The 15,891-nt window shown below is 42.9% G+C and overlaps 1 protein-coding gene across 7 annotated transcripts in view; it reads right to left on the minus strand.

Annotated features, from left to right (window-relative positions):
- LYST (lysosomal trafficking regulator) overlaps nucleotides 1-15,891 on the minus strand; it is a 146,699-nt gene that overhangs the window by 87,721 nt on the left and 43,087 nt on the right. For 4 of the 7 annotated variants that reach the window (XM_032948367.2, XM_032948366.2, XM_032948369.2 and 1 more), the window contains one exon: nucleotides 1,929-2,316. In XM_032948367.2, the coding sequence (XP_032804258.2) occupies nucleotides 1,929-2,316 (388 nt within the window). Of the gene's footprint in view, nucleotides 1-797; nucleotides 1,816-1,928; nucleotides 2,317-12,068; nucleotides 12,368-15,891 lie in introns of those variants that run through there. The other 3 variants (XM_032948368.2, XM_076063884.1, XM_032948370.2) reach the window with 3 other exon arrangements.

Below are 15,891 nucleotides of genomic sequence, written 5' to 3' on the forward strand. Positions count from 1 at the left end.
AAGCGGAGACATTTGTATAAAATAAAAATGTAAATTAATTATAAACGAAGCAAAATGTACAGTGTTTGAAATAGAAAAGTCAAAACAATGACAAACCACGTCGTAACTAAGCCTTACTTGCAGCGACAGGCTTAGCGAAACATCAAACAAAATGTCCAACTGTTACACCGACATGGCTCTATTGATGTATGGCAGACACTTCCTTCCAGCAGCGGGCCAAAAGTAAACACAGAAGATTACAAGAAGCCTAACACTAATCGCCCGCAGGCATACACAACATCCAACGTAGATTTGTTTTGGATGCACTTGCGAAGAGTTTTTGAAATAATGAAATAAACGGACCTTTCATGGGGAGTTCTTGATTAATTTCTTACAACAATAGTGGAACAAGGAAATGCAAAACAGCACATGGACATTTGGTAGCGAAATACGCAATGAAATGGCGCCATCACCATACCATACCATACACAATGTCTTCACAAAGCCGTTTCACAGCTATCTAAAGGTCATTAAGAGCAAATATAAAAAATGCATTCTTTCAAAGAAAATGCACCTTGTTAACAACAACACCCAGGTTGCTTAGAGAAGCAATAATAGGTTGGCAATATTTAGGGGACCGGATAAAATCAAACGTAGCTCATTTGAGTTAACTTCTGGCTTTCAGAAATGTTTACAGATTATTATGATTATTGGTTTAACTGATAGTTTAGCCACCACTGAGATGAAAAATTACACTGATCAATTATTAAGTATTTATTGTGGAAATGACACAATGAGATAAAGACAATGATACTCACGGATATCATTCGCCGCTATTTTATTCACAACTTCGTTTCAAGACGAAACCGCAAAGCTGCGGAATGTGTTCGTAAATAGACAAATAAAAACTAAAATATTCTTCAGAAACCCCAGCTCATTCTCCACGTAGAAGTTTTCCAAAAATGAGTGCGCTGCGGTTTTGGCATCCCGCTTATACCACCCACCCACCCAAAGCACAGGGAATTCTGGCTGGTACAGCCCCACCACCCAGCCGCACATGATTGGGCCACGAGGTTTGGGCACGGCTTGTAGGAGTGGCGGTGCCACTGGCACTTGATTGTCACACGGGGGCGAGAGCTCGAGTGAAAACACCAGCACGGCGGCGCGAGTGACTTTCCGCTCGCTAATAAACTGCCGAGTGTCAGCCCGAAGCAGGCCAAATTAGCAGACTGCTCAGGACAGGTCGCGTTTGAAGGTATTTTAGAGACAGCTCTGCGATATCCACTTCTGTGATGCGCTATCATATACCACGGGCTGCACTGCGCTGCGCTCTCGGCTCACGACGCCGATAGCACAATTGGGATAGGATTATGGAAAAAGATGAAACAAGGAAGGCTCCTGTAACACTATCCAACTTGCATTTGTAATTCCAAATATTTCATTGATGTGAGCAACGTTACCTTCTGAGCTGTTGAATGAGATTACGGTGCATAACGTGTCACATCACAAAGCTTGACGAGGCTTATTGGATCTTGACTTTAAGCTTTCGTGACTGCAGGAATTCATATTCTTTGGGTCTTTTGGTAAAGTCACGTAGATGATTCAAAGAAAATAAAAAACCAGGACGTTTCGATCACAACACAAGCGGTCGTCATCATCCTTTTTCCTCCTGTGATCGAAACGTCGTAGTTTTTTGTTATTTTCTTTTAACCATCCACGTGACTTTACCGAAAGACCCAAAGAACGAGGCTTATTGAGTAAACCTTTGTTCGATTTAGTCGATTTTCCCGAATCTGAAGTTTTGCGCATATTGCGCCATCTCTACGGAATTATCATGACCCGCCCCGCCCACCCCCACCGTTCCAGACGCACAGACGGACGGACGGACGGACACACAGAGAGACAAAACTAACGGATCAAAACAAAGAAAAAATGTTAGATGCTGATACCTGATTAAGCAGCGAGTCGAGAGTGAGCAGCAAAGTGAACCCGCGGCCAGCGAGCAGGTAATCCGCCAGCGCCGTCACGTGTCCGCTCTCCCGCCGCCTCCGCCGCTGCTCTTGCCGCCGCTCCTCCTCCTCGTCATCCTCCACCACCTCCTCCTCCTCCTCCTCCTCGTCCTCATCTCCATCACCGTTTCCTCCATCGTCATCACCGTCACCGTCGCCACTGCCCGGCACCCGCCTGTCTTGGGGCCCCGAGACTGTGCCGCTGGAGACCGATGCGGAGCCGCCCGGCGAGGAGGAGCTCTGCTCCGCCAGGTTGCGGCACAGCTGGTGGATGTCCGTGAGTAGCTCCCGTGCCAGCACATTACAGGCGCCTGCATTCATGGCCGGGCTGAGGGAGCAGAAGTTGAAACAAGGCCAGGGGTGCGGGGGGGGGGGGGGATTTGAATGTCAATTTGGACAAATAAAGCGACTTGGCATAAATGCAGGCGTTATAATACACTGCGGTTAGCTTATCGATTATCCAAGGCCGGGTTATCAGGGTTGCGGGTTTAACCGTGCTCATTCGTGCCTTTTTTATTCGCCGGATGGTTTAATTACGAGCAGCTCCTCACTCGTCGAGGGTCACTGACTCGGTGTACGCGCGTCCACGAAAATGTTTTGCAAGTAAATGGCTTGCTTAAAACAACACGATAAAAGAGATGGCACATTCTACATCTTCACTCCCAATCTACATAGATAAGCAATAAACACGATGTTATTAGACGCCTAGTAACATTTTATGTTATTTGTGTTTTTATTTTATGTGGGCCACCCCTCTTCCCATTATCCCGGATAATAGAGAGAGATGTTGAACAACAATTAGAGCGCATGAACAAACAAAGTAACATAAACGATGGTGTTGTGTGTGCATGCACACGGTGGCCAGAGTCCCTTTGCATAAAACATTAATGTTCTCTAGCCACACGATGCCCTGCCAATTCTGGAATATTTGAATCGAGAATTCAGTGGACAATGGATTGGCAGAGGGATCTGATTTGATGCGGCCGCCCTGAAGCCCGGACCTGAAAACACAACGTTATAATTCCCTTTAGTGCGAAGTATTCTCCTTTATAATTCCTTTCTGCCAAGCCTAGAATGCCTGGAAAACTCCGGCGGTCATCAACTCAAGCGTAAACCAAACACCGCTCCACCAGCTCGGAGGTTCTTCTTCAAGAAGCTCCTGGCACATGCAGCAAAGTCAGACATCCCGACTCTACCACGAGGAGGAGCAGACGCTAAGCCCAACAATTTTAACTGTAACCGTGGGGAGACGAATAATCCTCAATAAATCACAAATATTGACGTCCGCAATTGTGAGATATTTACTCCGGCGCGTATTGCCAATGAAAAGCGCTACATGAAATGCAGCCCGTTTTAGTCCAATCAAAGAAGTGTGAGAAATAAGTACCGATATATCGAGTGGGGAATAAAAGTTACCGTTAGCATTTAACAAAAAAATATTGCATTGCACACATTGGTATACTGTACATGGGATCACATCTTTAAGAAGCAGAGGAACACATTTGTATAGTTCAATGGATCAGTTCAGCGTTGAGACCCGTGAGAACAGAAAGAGTAATGTGCTGGGATTTTAAACCCATGATCTCTTTTTGTTGCAAGCAAACAATCCACCGAGCCATCAACTGGTTCTTCTGAAATTGTTTCAGAATTGACCGTAAAAACCCAAATGTATCGTGTGTTTTCTGAATTTTCATTTAAATAATGCAGTCCTAGGGGATCTGATGCTACCGGAGTTCAATTCCAGGCACTGGCTCACGTCACTCCGATTAGCGCGGTCGGCTGCGTACGATGCGAAAGAAGTTCAACACACATGCGGACATAATGTACTATCCGGTTCGGAGCCCCGGATACACTAACACGTACTGGCCAGCACGGTGAAGTATGTTCAAACATCCCCCATGACTGACACCGTGCGGGGAGGGGCCTTCATCCAGCAGTGGATTTCCAAAGTCCGTGGATTATTATGATTTTCAACATACATACGTACGTACATCTAATCAATTCCAGATGAAGAGAGGAGATGAGATGTGCGAATGTATCATATGTGGTAATGGCCACATAAATCTATAGTAACAAACATGCCAATATTGTGTTTATGCAAACGAAACAGGACCTCAATGCACATCAATTAACTATGACATATATTCAATGGGGGCATCAATGACTCATCAATAATAAGTAAGTGATTGTAAGGTATTGGCTTCAAGGGTTATCATGGTTAATAATAATACATGACTCATATCGTTTACAGCCCTTTGTCTATCAACCACCGGGTGAAGGCCTCTCTATGCCATCGTGAGGGTAGTCTGACCATACTTTACAATACTCATCAGTGTGAGTTGATCAAAAGAGAGGGAGGGGGAACCCAGGACTGGTTTAGATATCACTCACTACTGACGATTTTCTGTGGCCAAGATTAAAACACAAGCGGTGCTGGAAATTCATAAAGTAGCAAGCGAACCACTGCGCCCTGTATCATGGCTCGCGAAGAATTAAACAACGCAGACAGTCGTCTCAGTTGTTACAAAATAGAGACGGTATATCTGTTCTCTAGTAACGTGATAGTGGGGCATTTAACAAATTCACCTGCACAAGTTAATCACGAACACAACAGCACCTCTCAAATGTCTAAGAATCCAAGAATGCATTGAAATACATTTATCTGGAAAATACGGGAGAAAGCAGCTAAATATCAAGGCTGTCAGAATCGTTCAATTGTTCAGAAGCTTCGCTAAATCCACTGGGAGGCAGTCTCAGTGGTTAATGGTGTTTGACCGCTCATCTGTTATGGTCAAGCAGACATTTGTCCAATCGATATGTGGTGCTATAGCCGGTTTGTAAAAAAGAAAAAAAATCAGGTATAGGCGACCATTACCAGGAATAAAAAGCATAGCCAATAATTAGAAAATAATTGTTCGGAACATTTTAATTAGTTTTCTGACTCACATCTCAGTCATACCAATTACAGGCAAACATGCATCCCAGTCACAGCTATGGTTTGCAATGCAGCATAGTTTTAAACAACGTGGAAAGAACCAATTCAAATACGACATACTGCGCACAGCATTGCCAAACTTTGGACAAATGCTGAAAACTAGCCCTGCTCATTAACATTTGACAAAAGTCGACATTTTCGCAAGCATGCATTTTCATGCAATTTCCTTCACTAGGGTTACGCAACCCCCATCAGCAAACACAAGGTTCAAATCAATTCGGGTCATTAAATCTTTACGTGAATAAATGCAATATGAACCCGCAGGGTTTTAACATAGCAAATCCTGTTAGCAGACAAAAGCAACACTGCAATATTTCTAAACTATGCTAAACGATACAATAATAATGTCAGACAAACTGAGGAATCTGGTTTCAGCGCTAATGCAGCAGCCTTCTGCAGTGGCTCTCAAGATTGCTTGGGTCAAGAACCCCTCACAACCAAGGTCAAAGTGTAGTGGACTCTCCTTTGCCTTTGAGGTCCCCTTGATGATGTGTGAACCCCTGGGTAAAATCCTTAACATCTCGCAGAGCCCTGCCCCCTAACAATAACCCCTGATGATTTGCAAACGTGTGGTTAATACATTATGTTCAAGACGTTTGTGTATGGCCCTACCACTTGCTTGTAGCATGGGAATGTAAACTTATTGGATAATAATGTTTACCTTATTTTACTCATAATAACATAAAGCTGGGGGTGCCAATATAAACAGAGGCCACACACTAAAGGTACCAAAAAAACAGTTTCGTGAAATTACATTAAAGGAAAATGTTACGGAATTGGGAAGTGTGAATTATACACACATGGATGTTTTGACGTCACCTAATTAAAACTGTATTAAGAGCAAGCCAATACATATGTAAAACAGCAAAGTCTCAATGTAGAACTCCCATATCTATATTCCCCTGCATAAAATGTATCGCGTGCACTGCAAAGCAAGATGTAACCAAAGATGTGAGAACACTCAAAGTTGAAACCGCAAGATAAGCACACTAACAACGACCTTTAGCCAAGTACCACAACATTTATAATTAAACATCAGCTACTATTGCTTTCAACGTCTACCAGCAGCAAGCATAGGTTATTTTTACACAAAATCCCCCACAGTTTTCAAAACGTACATACTCGGCACCTACTGCTCTGCTAACATCACACTGCATGAACAAGGAGGAGACTGAATGAATGAACTTACTGACAGCTGTAAACAAGAAAGTATGGTTTCTAACGGGGTTACAATATTCACTTTTCACGCAGTGTGCCGTTTTTGGCCATCCAGACTCTCGCCGGAGGCATTTTAAGCCGCCACAGCATGTTCGAGCGTCTTCCGAGTGGGTCACATTGCCCAAACACACGAGCAAGCGAGTAATGAAATGAAGTGTCTCCAAATGCCGAGTGAAGAAACAAACATATGAAAGCAGTCAATGGTCGTCAGTAAAGCGGTTCTTCGATATATTAACCGCCGTCAATATTCGCTGCTCCCGCAGTCATGCATCGGACATCATAAGATGAGACAAATCAACCTCGTTGATGGGCAAAAAAGGTAGATTCATTGCCTATGCGTAATGAACCCAAAAATAACAAGCACGCATTACCCTGACTCATTCCCAGTGCATTTCTGTCAGATTATCTGAGCAGATGGAAGCACTGCCATACACCCTGTAAAACCCATTTAAATGGATAATTTCTTTGAGGTTAACAATTCTATTATAAAACAGCAAAACGCTCTGCCCAGCAATGCATTTGAAAACACTGTTTTTGTACCTGCACACACACAAGCATCCAACCACCCTGAATAATTTACGTGTGGCGAGCTAACGACGGAACAAAAAAAGATGGGATTGGATTTCTGAATTTTAATGAACTCCAGGCCATGGCCAGAGTGTGCTTTTTTGTGCGCTCCAGGCACCAGCCACAATAGCTGACCTCCTGTCACTGCTTGGCCACTTTAAGTCCCCGGTGTTCAACCGAGAGAGATTGAGCTTTTATAAAAGACACTGGCCCACTAAATGATTGAATTGAAATATGTTCAGGCTGGTTGAGCCTCATTCAAATATAATATTGTTGGCATTTCACAAAAAATACCAATCAATAAGAGCTCAGTACTTGATGAAAGCAATTGGACACAGCAAGGTAAAATTTTGGTAAAAGTACGGTTCATACACTTACCCCCCAAAATTTCTAAATTTGCACTGTAGAAAATTAGAAGATGTTACAATATTAGAGACCAAGTTCTTTGCTCCACACTATTTATTTTACAGATTTTTTTTTTAGAAGCAAGCAGCTGACAGGCGTGGCTGGGACTGTGGTACAGGGACGAGAGTTGGGGTGCTGCAATGCAAGGGCCATGGATTAAACGGTAACCTTTAGGGTGGCATCAAACATCAAACGTTGAGAGATCAACGTGAAAATCCAAACCTCGATGGGCTGCTTTGATTGGCCCAATAGAGAACGTTAGGTTTATACAAGACACGTTAAAGTCAGATGAACAGTGATCAAAAACCAGGCTGTCTGCATGATGCAATCACCATGTATGGCGTGATCAGTCTCCCAGATGAAACAATGGGGCATCACTTTAATTAATTTCCGCCGAGGTCCCTCAGACAATGTTGAAAATTCCACGTTCCCAAAGTTGGGGGGGGGGGGGTGGGCAGCCATCCCCCGGTATAACCACTATTCACTGCCCACACAAAGGTACTTATTTTATATACTCTGTAAGGATGATGGGTAGGGTCGATTCTTCAATTCATAGGGATTCATAACTTCGTGAAACATCCATCAAATTTCAAGTGTAAAAATATTTTAAATTCATATCTATTATATCCATTGAGTTCAGATGACCCCACCAGCTACTAGAGGCTGATCCGTTCACCAGAATGTAAAAAAAATATATTCTTAAAGTCAATCGCAGCCTAGAATTGTGACAATTTAATCGTAACAAATGAACAACTCAAATTTGGCTTAATGAGACATCACGGACTTAAACAAATTCCATATTTCATGCACTTACACCACATCCTGTATACGTAAGGCATCAAAGGACATAATTTACAGCCCTTTGACAATCCACTGCTGCATGAAGGCTTCCCCACACCATATATTACCACGCTGGTCAAAGCGGGTTGGGGAAGTGGAGGTCCAAGACCGGTTCAAATATCACTCGCCCCCGAGTTAGCGATGACCGTCACGAAATCCATAGGGCAGTAGGCTAACCACTGAGCCACCCCTTCATTCCACTGTCTGTGTGTGTGTATATATATATCTGTAGAATTGGTCGTGTAGTACATGTGTATTTTTGTCACCACGGTACTTTGGTCTCCCAATCGAAGCATGTCATTAGATTATGCGGCACTACATTTCCAGAAAGTGTTCCAAATGCGTGTCTTTTCCATCTCATCAGCCACCGCTGCCATCAGCTCTACCAGGACAGTGTGTGCAACAAGCAACACGCAAATAATCTCTACCGAGTTGAAATTACACATTGAGCGAGGGGACAGATGCAAAGGGTTTTTGTACTCTCGCAGTACTAATAATTAAGTGCATCCAATCATCAGGTAGTGCACATTCTTTAGTACACAATACACGCAGAGAATGGCACGGGTCAGAATCAATGTTAAGTTCGTGTATTTTGTTTGGAATGGGTTCTTTATGGAACATCCAGCCACTAGAGGCCACTACATTCACTAAAATGTAAAGAACAAAAATCATCTTGAACTGCATCACAGCCCTCAATCGTGACAATTGAGCGAACCGCAAGGCAACGCGAATCGCTATAACCGTACTTCCAATATGTATTGTTGTTATAAATAAAATATTTAGTTGATATAATCAGCTAGGTGAGCCATTGCTCTATGGTTCCAAGTATTTTGGGGTCCAGATCAAGCCTCAGCCCCTTTAAAATGCACTGAACAAGCATCACACTATGTAACACGATTTTTGTCCCTGGGCAGTAAGTGTTATTTTTTAATTGGTTATGCCTAAAAAGTATAGAAAATGGCTATTATTCCCCACAAACTTTGCTTTTGGGGAATGATAGCCATTTTCTGTACTTTTGAGGCATAAGCAATTAGGAAACAACACTTACTGCCCAGGGACAAAACATTTTCTGTTACACAGTTTTATCATACAAGAGTGGCTTTACTAATTTGCATGAAAGTAACTTATCCAAGGACAATGTACAGGCGTATCCTTCGATTTACGAACGGTCAGTTTACGAAATTTCACGTGAATGCAAATTGATAAATTATGGACAATTGTGATTAACGAAATCGAATTTCCACTTGAACAAAATTTCGCTACGGCCACGAGGTCATGAGGTCAAATAAGAAGCACCCGGGAGGCCGTTTCATCCATCCGCGACATCGTCACAGTGTTGTCCCTGCAGAACAACAGTCACATGCAGATCTTTTGGTGTGTTCGCTAAAAAGGTCAATTATTTTTGCTTTGAATTCATTAATATTCAATCGCTTTAAATATTTATATCGTTTGATATTAATTTTGTACTGTAAAAAGTGGTATAGGTGTATATTATTTTCAGGGTAGGAGAAGAGTTGTAATGACTGTCCGAAACACATCCCCCGTTTTTTTCATCAAATGGATAATAAGCCATTTCAGATTAACGACATTTCTTTTAAGCGTGTTTTTTGAAGAACGCATCCCTTTCGTAAATCGAGGGATAACTGTACATACTGCAATGCCGTAATATGCTCTAATGCAGCAAATTTAGTAAAATGACCCTTAATGACTAAATGTCCGGTCTATTTGTGTCAGATGAATGCCTCCATGGCCAGCCGGGAGGATTCTCCTCTGCGATAAACTTCGAGGCATTACAAACCATATGGGTGATAACGATATTAATAACTATAGGGGAACAAAATAAGCTTGTGCAATTTAATTTTCCCTTTGAAAAAATAGTTTATGGTGTTTTTATTAATGTGACTAGTTTAAATAAAAAAAACATGTGGGGATTAAAATATATATATATAAAAATATATATATAGATTAAAATATATATATAAAAATATATATATTTTAATAATTTTCTTGCTGCTGAGATTGTCCAAGAACTCGGCAGCAGGCTTGCATATTCTTTGGAAAAAAAAAAGAATGTCTCATTGCACTTGTGAGTTTGAGGGTTGAAAATTATCTTTCAACACAATAATGAGTGCAGCAGCAGAATTTGACAGTTAGTCGTTTCAATTAAAAAAATAAAGTGTTTTTCTTTTTAAACTCCACAATGTTGTCTGGACAGTGGCTTAACATTCTATGAGGTGTCATGTCAATTCAATTAATTTCAAAGAGCCCGTAAGTTTGTTTCCCCCCCCACTGGTTAAAACATGACACATCATACAGCAAAGATGTTCTTTGCAAAGGTCAGAATGGTGAATGGTTCTAGAGTGCAGTAAACTAAAATCAACATCATTAAGACCATAATCAATCCATGACTCATTCACTTGTTGCCATGCCAGCCCCTGGCCGCCTTGCCGTTATGCCCCATTCAGGGGCCTACGGCGGCGGCTGCATCATCCAACACGATGAAGGCCTCCCCCAAAGTTGTCATCTCTCATGAGTCTACGATGTAATAACACCGAAAGTATAGGGTTAAAATCTTAACAACAACGGTTCTCGAGAGGTACAACAACAACAAAAATGCAGGCTAGCATTCAAAAAAGTGAGTGGCCATCAGTGCATGAGGGCAACGTTACTCTTCTTGGCAGTGCATGGAGGACTGAATACCCATTGAAGGCCATGTGAAAGTAATCATCAGGAATTTCTTCCATAACAAGTTTTATATGGCATGCATATAACAACGAGCTGACAAGAGCAGGAACTAGCATAGGCCAAGGGCTGAAACATATTATTTTTGATAAAACAAAAACATCAGCTCACATGAGTGCACTGTGACTATGGAGTATAATACTGCTCTACTCATTTGCGTGATTAAGCACAAAAAACAATTGCTTCCTCGTGACAGCTTCTGGCATCGCATGATCAAATCAAGCACGTGTGCACATATGAATGTTCTCACTTTGTCGCATGAACGTAATAACGCAAAAAACTGAAGTCTCCCAATGTCAAATTTTGAGTGCCAAATGACAAACAGAATCGCGGGGTTGAGCCACTGCATATCCACTTATAATCATATTTATATGGGTATAATCAAGAACGCTCAAACTGCTCCCACGATCAGGATGGAGGGTCGTATTTGTTATTTTAAATCCCAAGTGAATACCACGGCATTCGGCATTCGGATATCACTGTCACATGGCCATGTATCATCAATGAGTCATGAAGAATTCAATCGAAGGCAGTCAGTCTATTGTCAACAAACTGGGAAATAATTAAATACGTGCACAACCCTTTAGTCAATCCACCGCTGTACGAGAGCCTTCTCATGTCGTGGGGTTCGTGGGGGTTACTTGTCCATACTTCACCGCAAAAAGGTGAGTACGGGTTCGTGAAGGCGGGACAAACAGACGTTAGGAGTATAGTGGTCTCTGGTGAAAACGTAACCCATGCAAGCAGCCTACAGCACCTGTTTAATGAGTGGTAGTCACCCATCTATATCCAGGCTCAAGCCAGCTTAGTTTCTGAGATCTGACAAAGATTGAGATGATTTGGTCATATGCAATTAAATACACAAGGGTGGATTTAGTCAATAACCAAGACACCGCGGTGACGTATTGCACATGCATCTAACACAATGAAAACTGTGGCTTTATAATTTAACTGCCAAAACATGTTTGTTTTTTGTTATGTTGCCTTTCAGAATTTAAAAAAATGTGAATAAAAATCAAACAAATTCCTACAGTATAAACTATGACATTAATGTCATCATTAGCATTGAAAATGCAGATTTCATGCAAATGATAAGAGGGACGTGCAAACTTTCAAATTAACCAATATCATCAGTCTGCCAAATTAGATATATCTGCATAATTAGCAATATCAGAGGGAACCTGTGCTTGCTGACAAGCATTTCCACTAATTGACCGTAGCAATTACCACTGCAGGCAAAAAGAAGCAGGTGGTGTTTAAAATCTAGAGACGACAACGGAGGGATGCAACTAATCATTCTGCACCTCACTCACCATGCAGTGGAGTGAAGATGAATGGCAGGCACGGCCCCAGCAGGCAAGAGATCAAACACAACCAACCTTTTGCCGGGGATGCACAGACAGGTGAGATCACCTCCTTCCATGTCTGCTCACAAAGGGACCAAGTGGAGGCATTCCTGATTGGCGAGCAGATCCGATGCTCGGAGCAGCTGCACGCTCTGCCCCGATGGCCAACGAAATAAAAACGGGACAATGCGGTGGCGACACTCCACTTGGCACTCCCGGCACGGTGGCCGCGCCGTCTCGGCTGCAGGACGTGCCCCCCACCCCCACCCCCCCACCCCCGTGAGGAGCGCGGAGGGAGAAGGCACGGACCCTGCTCGAGAAGCTCTCCCTCTGCGGCAACGACGCCGTCCACATTCCGCGCAGTCCGCGCGCTTTCAAATTGTGCGTGGGCTGAGCTCTCTGCAGCACGCACCTCAACCCCACCCCCCGGAGCGGTTACAGAGGAGAGCGCGCGCTCGTTGTTGTACGCGTGAGCATTCGCATCCGGCCCTCGCGCATCCGATCACAGCGGGGCTTGCGGTGCCCTGCACGGTGAGCGCGGGGTCCCCCCTTGCTTAAGTTTGCTTTGACGTCTTTGCGAGCGTTTGCCTAAAACTGGCTGAGGCCCCTCGACGCATGCGGAGAGCGTGCTTCGCGGTGGCGAATGCAAGCGAGGGCGACAACGCGGTCACTGGTACTGCCGTGTTTTCCAAGCGAATATTACTATCATAATAAGCTAAGTAATTAAAGCGGCATGCAATAAAATGATTCATATCATTTGAAGCATGTCGTTTAAATGAAATGTTTACTAACCGTGAAAGTAGAAACAAATAAATTACAAGCATTATTTTATCCCTTAGGGAGCTTATCATGGAATTCAATTTTTGCCAAATTTCAATTGTCTTCAAAGTGCTGCCTCTGGGACTTTTTCTGCAAACCATTCAGCAATTTTATAGCCATAGCGCTCCATCGCAGACATTCATTCACCAGATTCCTTTTCCTTCCAAGAGAAAAAACCCCACCCCCCACTCCCACTGCACCCCCACCCCCCACTCCCACTGCACCCCCACTAACCTCACCCAGCGGCCTTGCTGGGCCAAGGGTAACTCCCCCCACCTTCCCTCCCCTCCTCCCAGTGACGTGGATTCCCATAATGACGTCACTGTCACATCGGTAAGAGCGCTGCCGTGAATACGGAACACCCTTCATTAACTTATACCGCCTTCACAGTTGGTTAAGCCCATCCAATTTATGGGCAATCTCTATTAATTTTTCCTCCTTCACATTTCACACGTTCCCTTGGCGGACGAGACGTAAGCCGACTGAGATTTCTGCACCACTCCCCGCGGGGGAGAGCGTCCACACAAGCTATTTATTTTACACTAACAAATTCAGCAAAGCAATTTTATCGTCAAGACCTCTGCCCCTGGCATTAGGCAATAACAAAATTAGGAAGGAGTGGTTAAGACGATGGGAGCAGTAAAAACCAAGCTATTGCATTGGTAATTAAAGTGATCAATTAATTGCATTCATGATGAAAGAGCACGTTTGGAGAAAAAATAACGTTTGCTTTGAGAAGGGTCAGACGCCTTCATATTTTGTAACAGAAGCTGCTGTACATGCTTCAAGAGCAGTGGTGGCCACGCACATAACAGGACACGTGAAGTGCAATCGAGGAGGGAGTATTATAATTTAATATTCACCATGGCAGGGTGTGGACAGATTTGTGAACTGTGCATGTGGTTTGGAGGGAGGGGGGAAATGATCATGGATTAATCATGCTAGTCAAGAAGAGGAGCGCCATCTCGAACGGATTTCTGTGCGTGTGCCGACCAATTAGCACAACCCGGACTCTGTGACAACGGAGGGAAAAACCTCGCGTGCGAAATTAACCAATTTCTCTCACATGAATCGGCGCGAAAGAAGCCCCCCCCCCCCCCGCGTGTGGTTAATGAAGCCAGTAAATACACACGTGAAACGGATATTAACTGCACCGGGTAACAATGATGATGAGGTTTATGGAATTCTGAGCGACCGCCGTCCGGGCTTCCTTGTAGCGTGCGGTGCCGGCACTTGGTAAGCAGCATTCTAAGCCGCCCAGAGATAGAGCCGCCTAAAGAAGATAGCACTAATGAGTGCCCTTGTTATGAGGTTGCCTGACCCCGCAATGCTGGCGTTAGGTGGGATTATGCATGCACAAGGGAATCTTCTGACTGATAGTCGTTGAAATTCACTCTTGATGGATGCAATGCATCAACTAGGAAAACTGAATTCACTGCAGGTTATTGCAACGCAAAGGTATTTTTTTGGTAAATTATTTTTATTGATCCAATCACGGTGGGAGGGTGTACAACTTCCGCGACAGGGCGAGTGGTACATAGCGGGATAGGCGGCTCGGACAGACAACCAACGCGAACGTGTAGGACCGTAGCGTTGTGTGGTACGTGCGTCAGATCCCCTTTGTTCGGGGAAGGAAGCAACGCAAGGTATTTCGTTTCAACTTAAAACCACGTTTTTTCCTCCATAGTATTTTTTAATTATACTATTATGCAATGCTGTGCAGCATTTGAATGTCTGAGTTTTTTGTGGAATTCATCAATACATGATGAGGAAATTTGAGATTCTGTTGGTATTTTCCAAATTTACCAATTAACTTGAAAAACCTCTGCAAGATTGAATGAACAACAATTTGTTAAGCTTTGCACTGCTACAAGAAAAAAAAGAAGCCTTGGGCGGAAATCGCTTATGAAATTTCATCTAAAGATGTGACATTTAATAAAAAGCGTGGGGAAAATAACAAAAATTTGAAAAAAATCCAGGGACCTGAGAACATACATTAAATGTAGATTTGAAGCTTTCGTGACTGCAAGGATTCATACTTTTTTATTTTTTTTATTTTTATTTTACCTACGTGACTTTACCGAAAGAAACAAAGTATATACATTAAATGCTTAACAAAGTATTTGTTATCTCCAACATTACCCTACCGAGTGCTGCGCGGATTTTACAAGCTCACTCCACCGCATGGTGTGTTTTTGTCGTCCGTGAGTTTTTTGGGCAAATAATATGTGTTGCTTAGGCCATGAAGTCCATAGGCAGCACCAATGATTTGCTTTACTTTCCAAAAAAGGCACTGCCAACAAACTGCATGCTTCTTCTCCAGAAACACGGGATTACATTTGCGTATCAAGAGATGAGGTTGAGAATCCGACATTTCATTTAGCTAATTCAGGGACCTTTCCTGCGAGCACGGGATTGCAGTGTCAATTGAAGCAATAGCAAAGCAAACCCTGCCAGAGGCTATGGCTTTGTGACGGACGTCCCCGCTATTTGCAATGAAATTGACATTTAATTTTAAAGCTTGCTGCTTCTCCGAACACTGTGCATACACACATAAATATCACTACACCCTCTACACACCCCCTCTACAAAGGTCTAATTTAATATACTGTATCTGATTTTCCAAGTCGAACGTTTAACGTGAATTTTTGTAAAATGTCCTAGGTCACGGATAAATTATACAATGTAATCTTGATGATTACTCGAATGATACATATTTCAATGCTATTGCTAGACTCATCAAGTCGTTGATAGTGAAATCATTTTCACGTGAGAAAGACGTCGGCTAAAAAATAAAAACGACAAAATAAAAGTTACTCATTGTTTTTTTCGGTAAAGTCACGTATGTAGAAATACAATAAAATTGTATGTAAAAAAACAATCACGAAAGCTTTAATACTTTATTAAAATAAAAGTTGACATTCATTCTTTGATCTGAGAATTGCGTCAGCGGCTGAACTCGTTGACCGAG

Source organism: Petromyzon marinus, chromosome 6 (genome assembly GCF_048934315.1).
Source record: "Petromyzon marinus isolate PM22_M1 ecotype Great Lakes invasive population chromosome 6, UKy_Petmar_22M1.pri1.0, whole genome shotgun sequence".
NCBI lineage: Eukaryota > Metazoa > Chordata > Hyperoartia > Petromyzontiformes > Petromyzontidae > Petromyzon > Petromyzon marinus.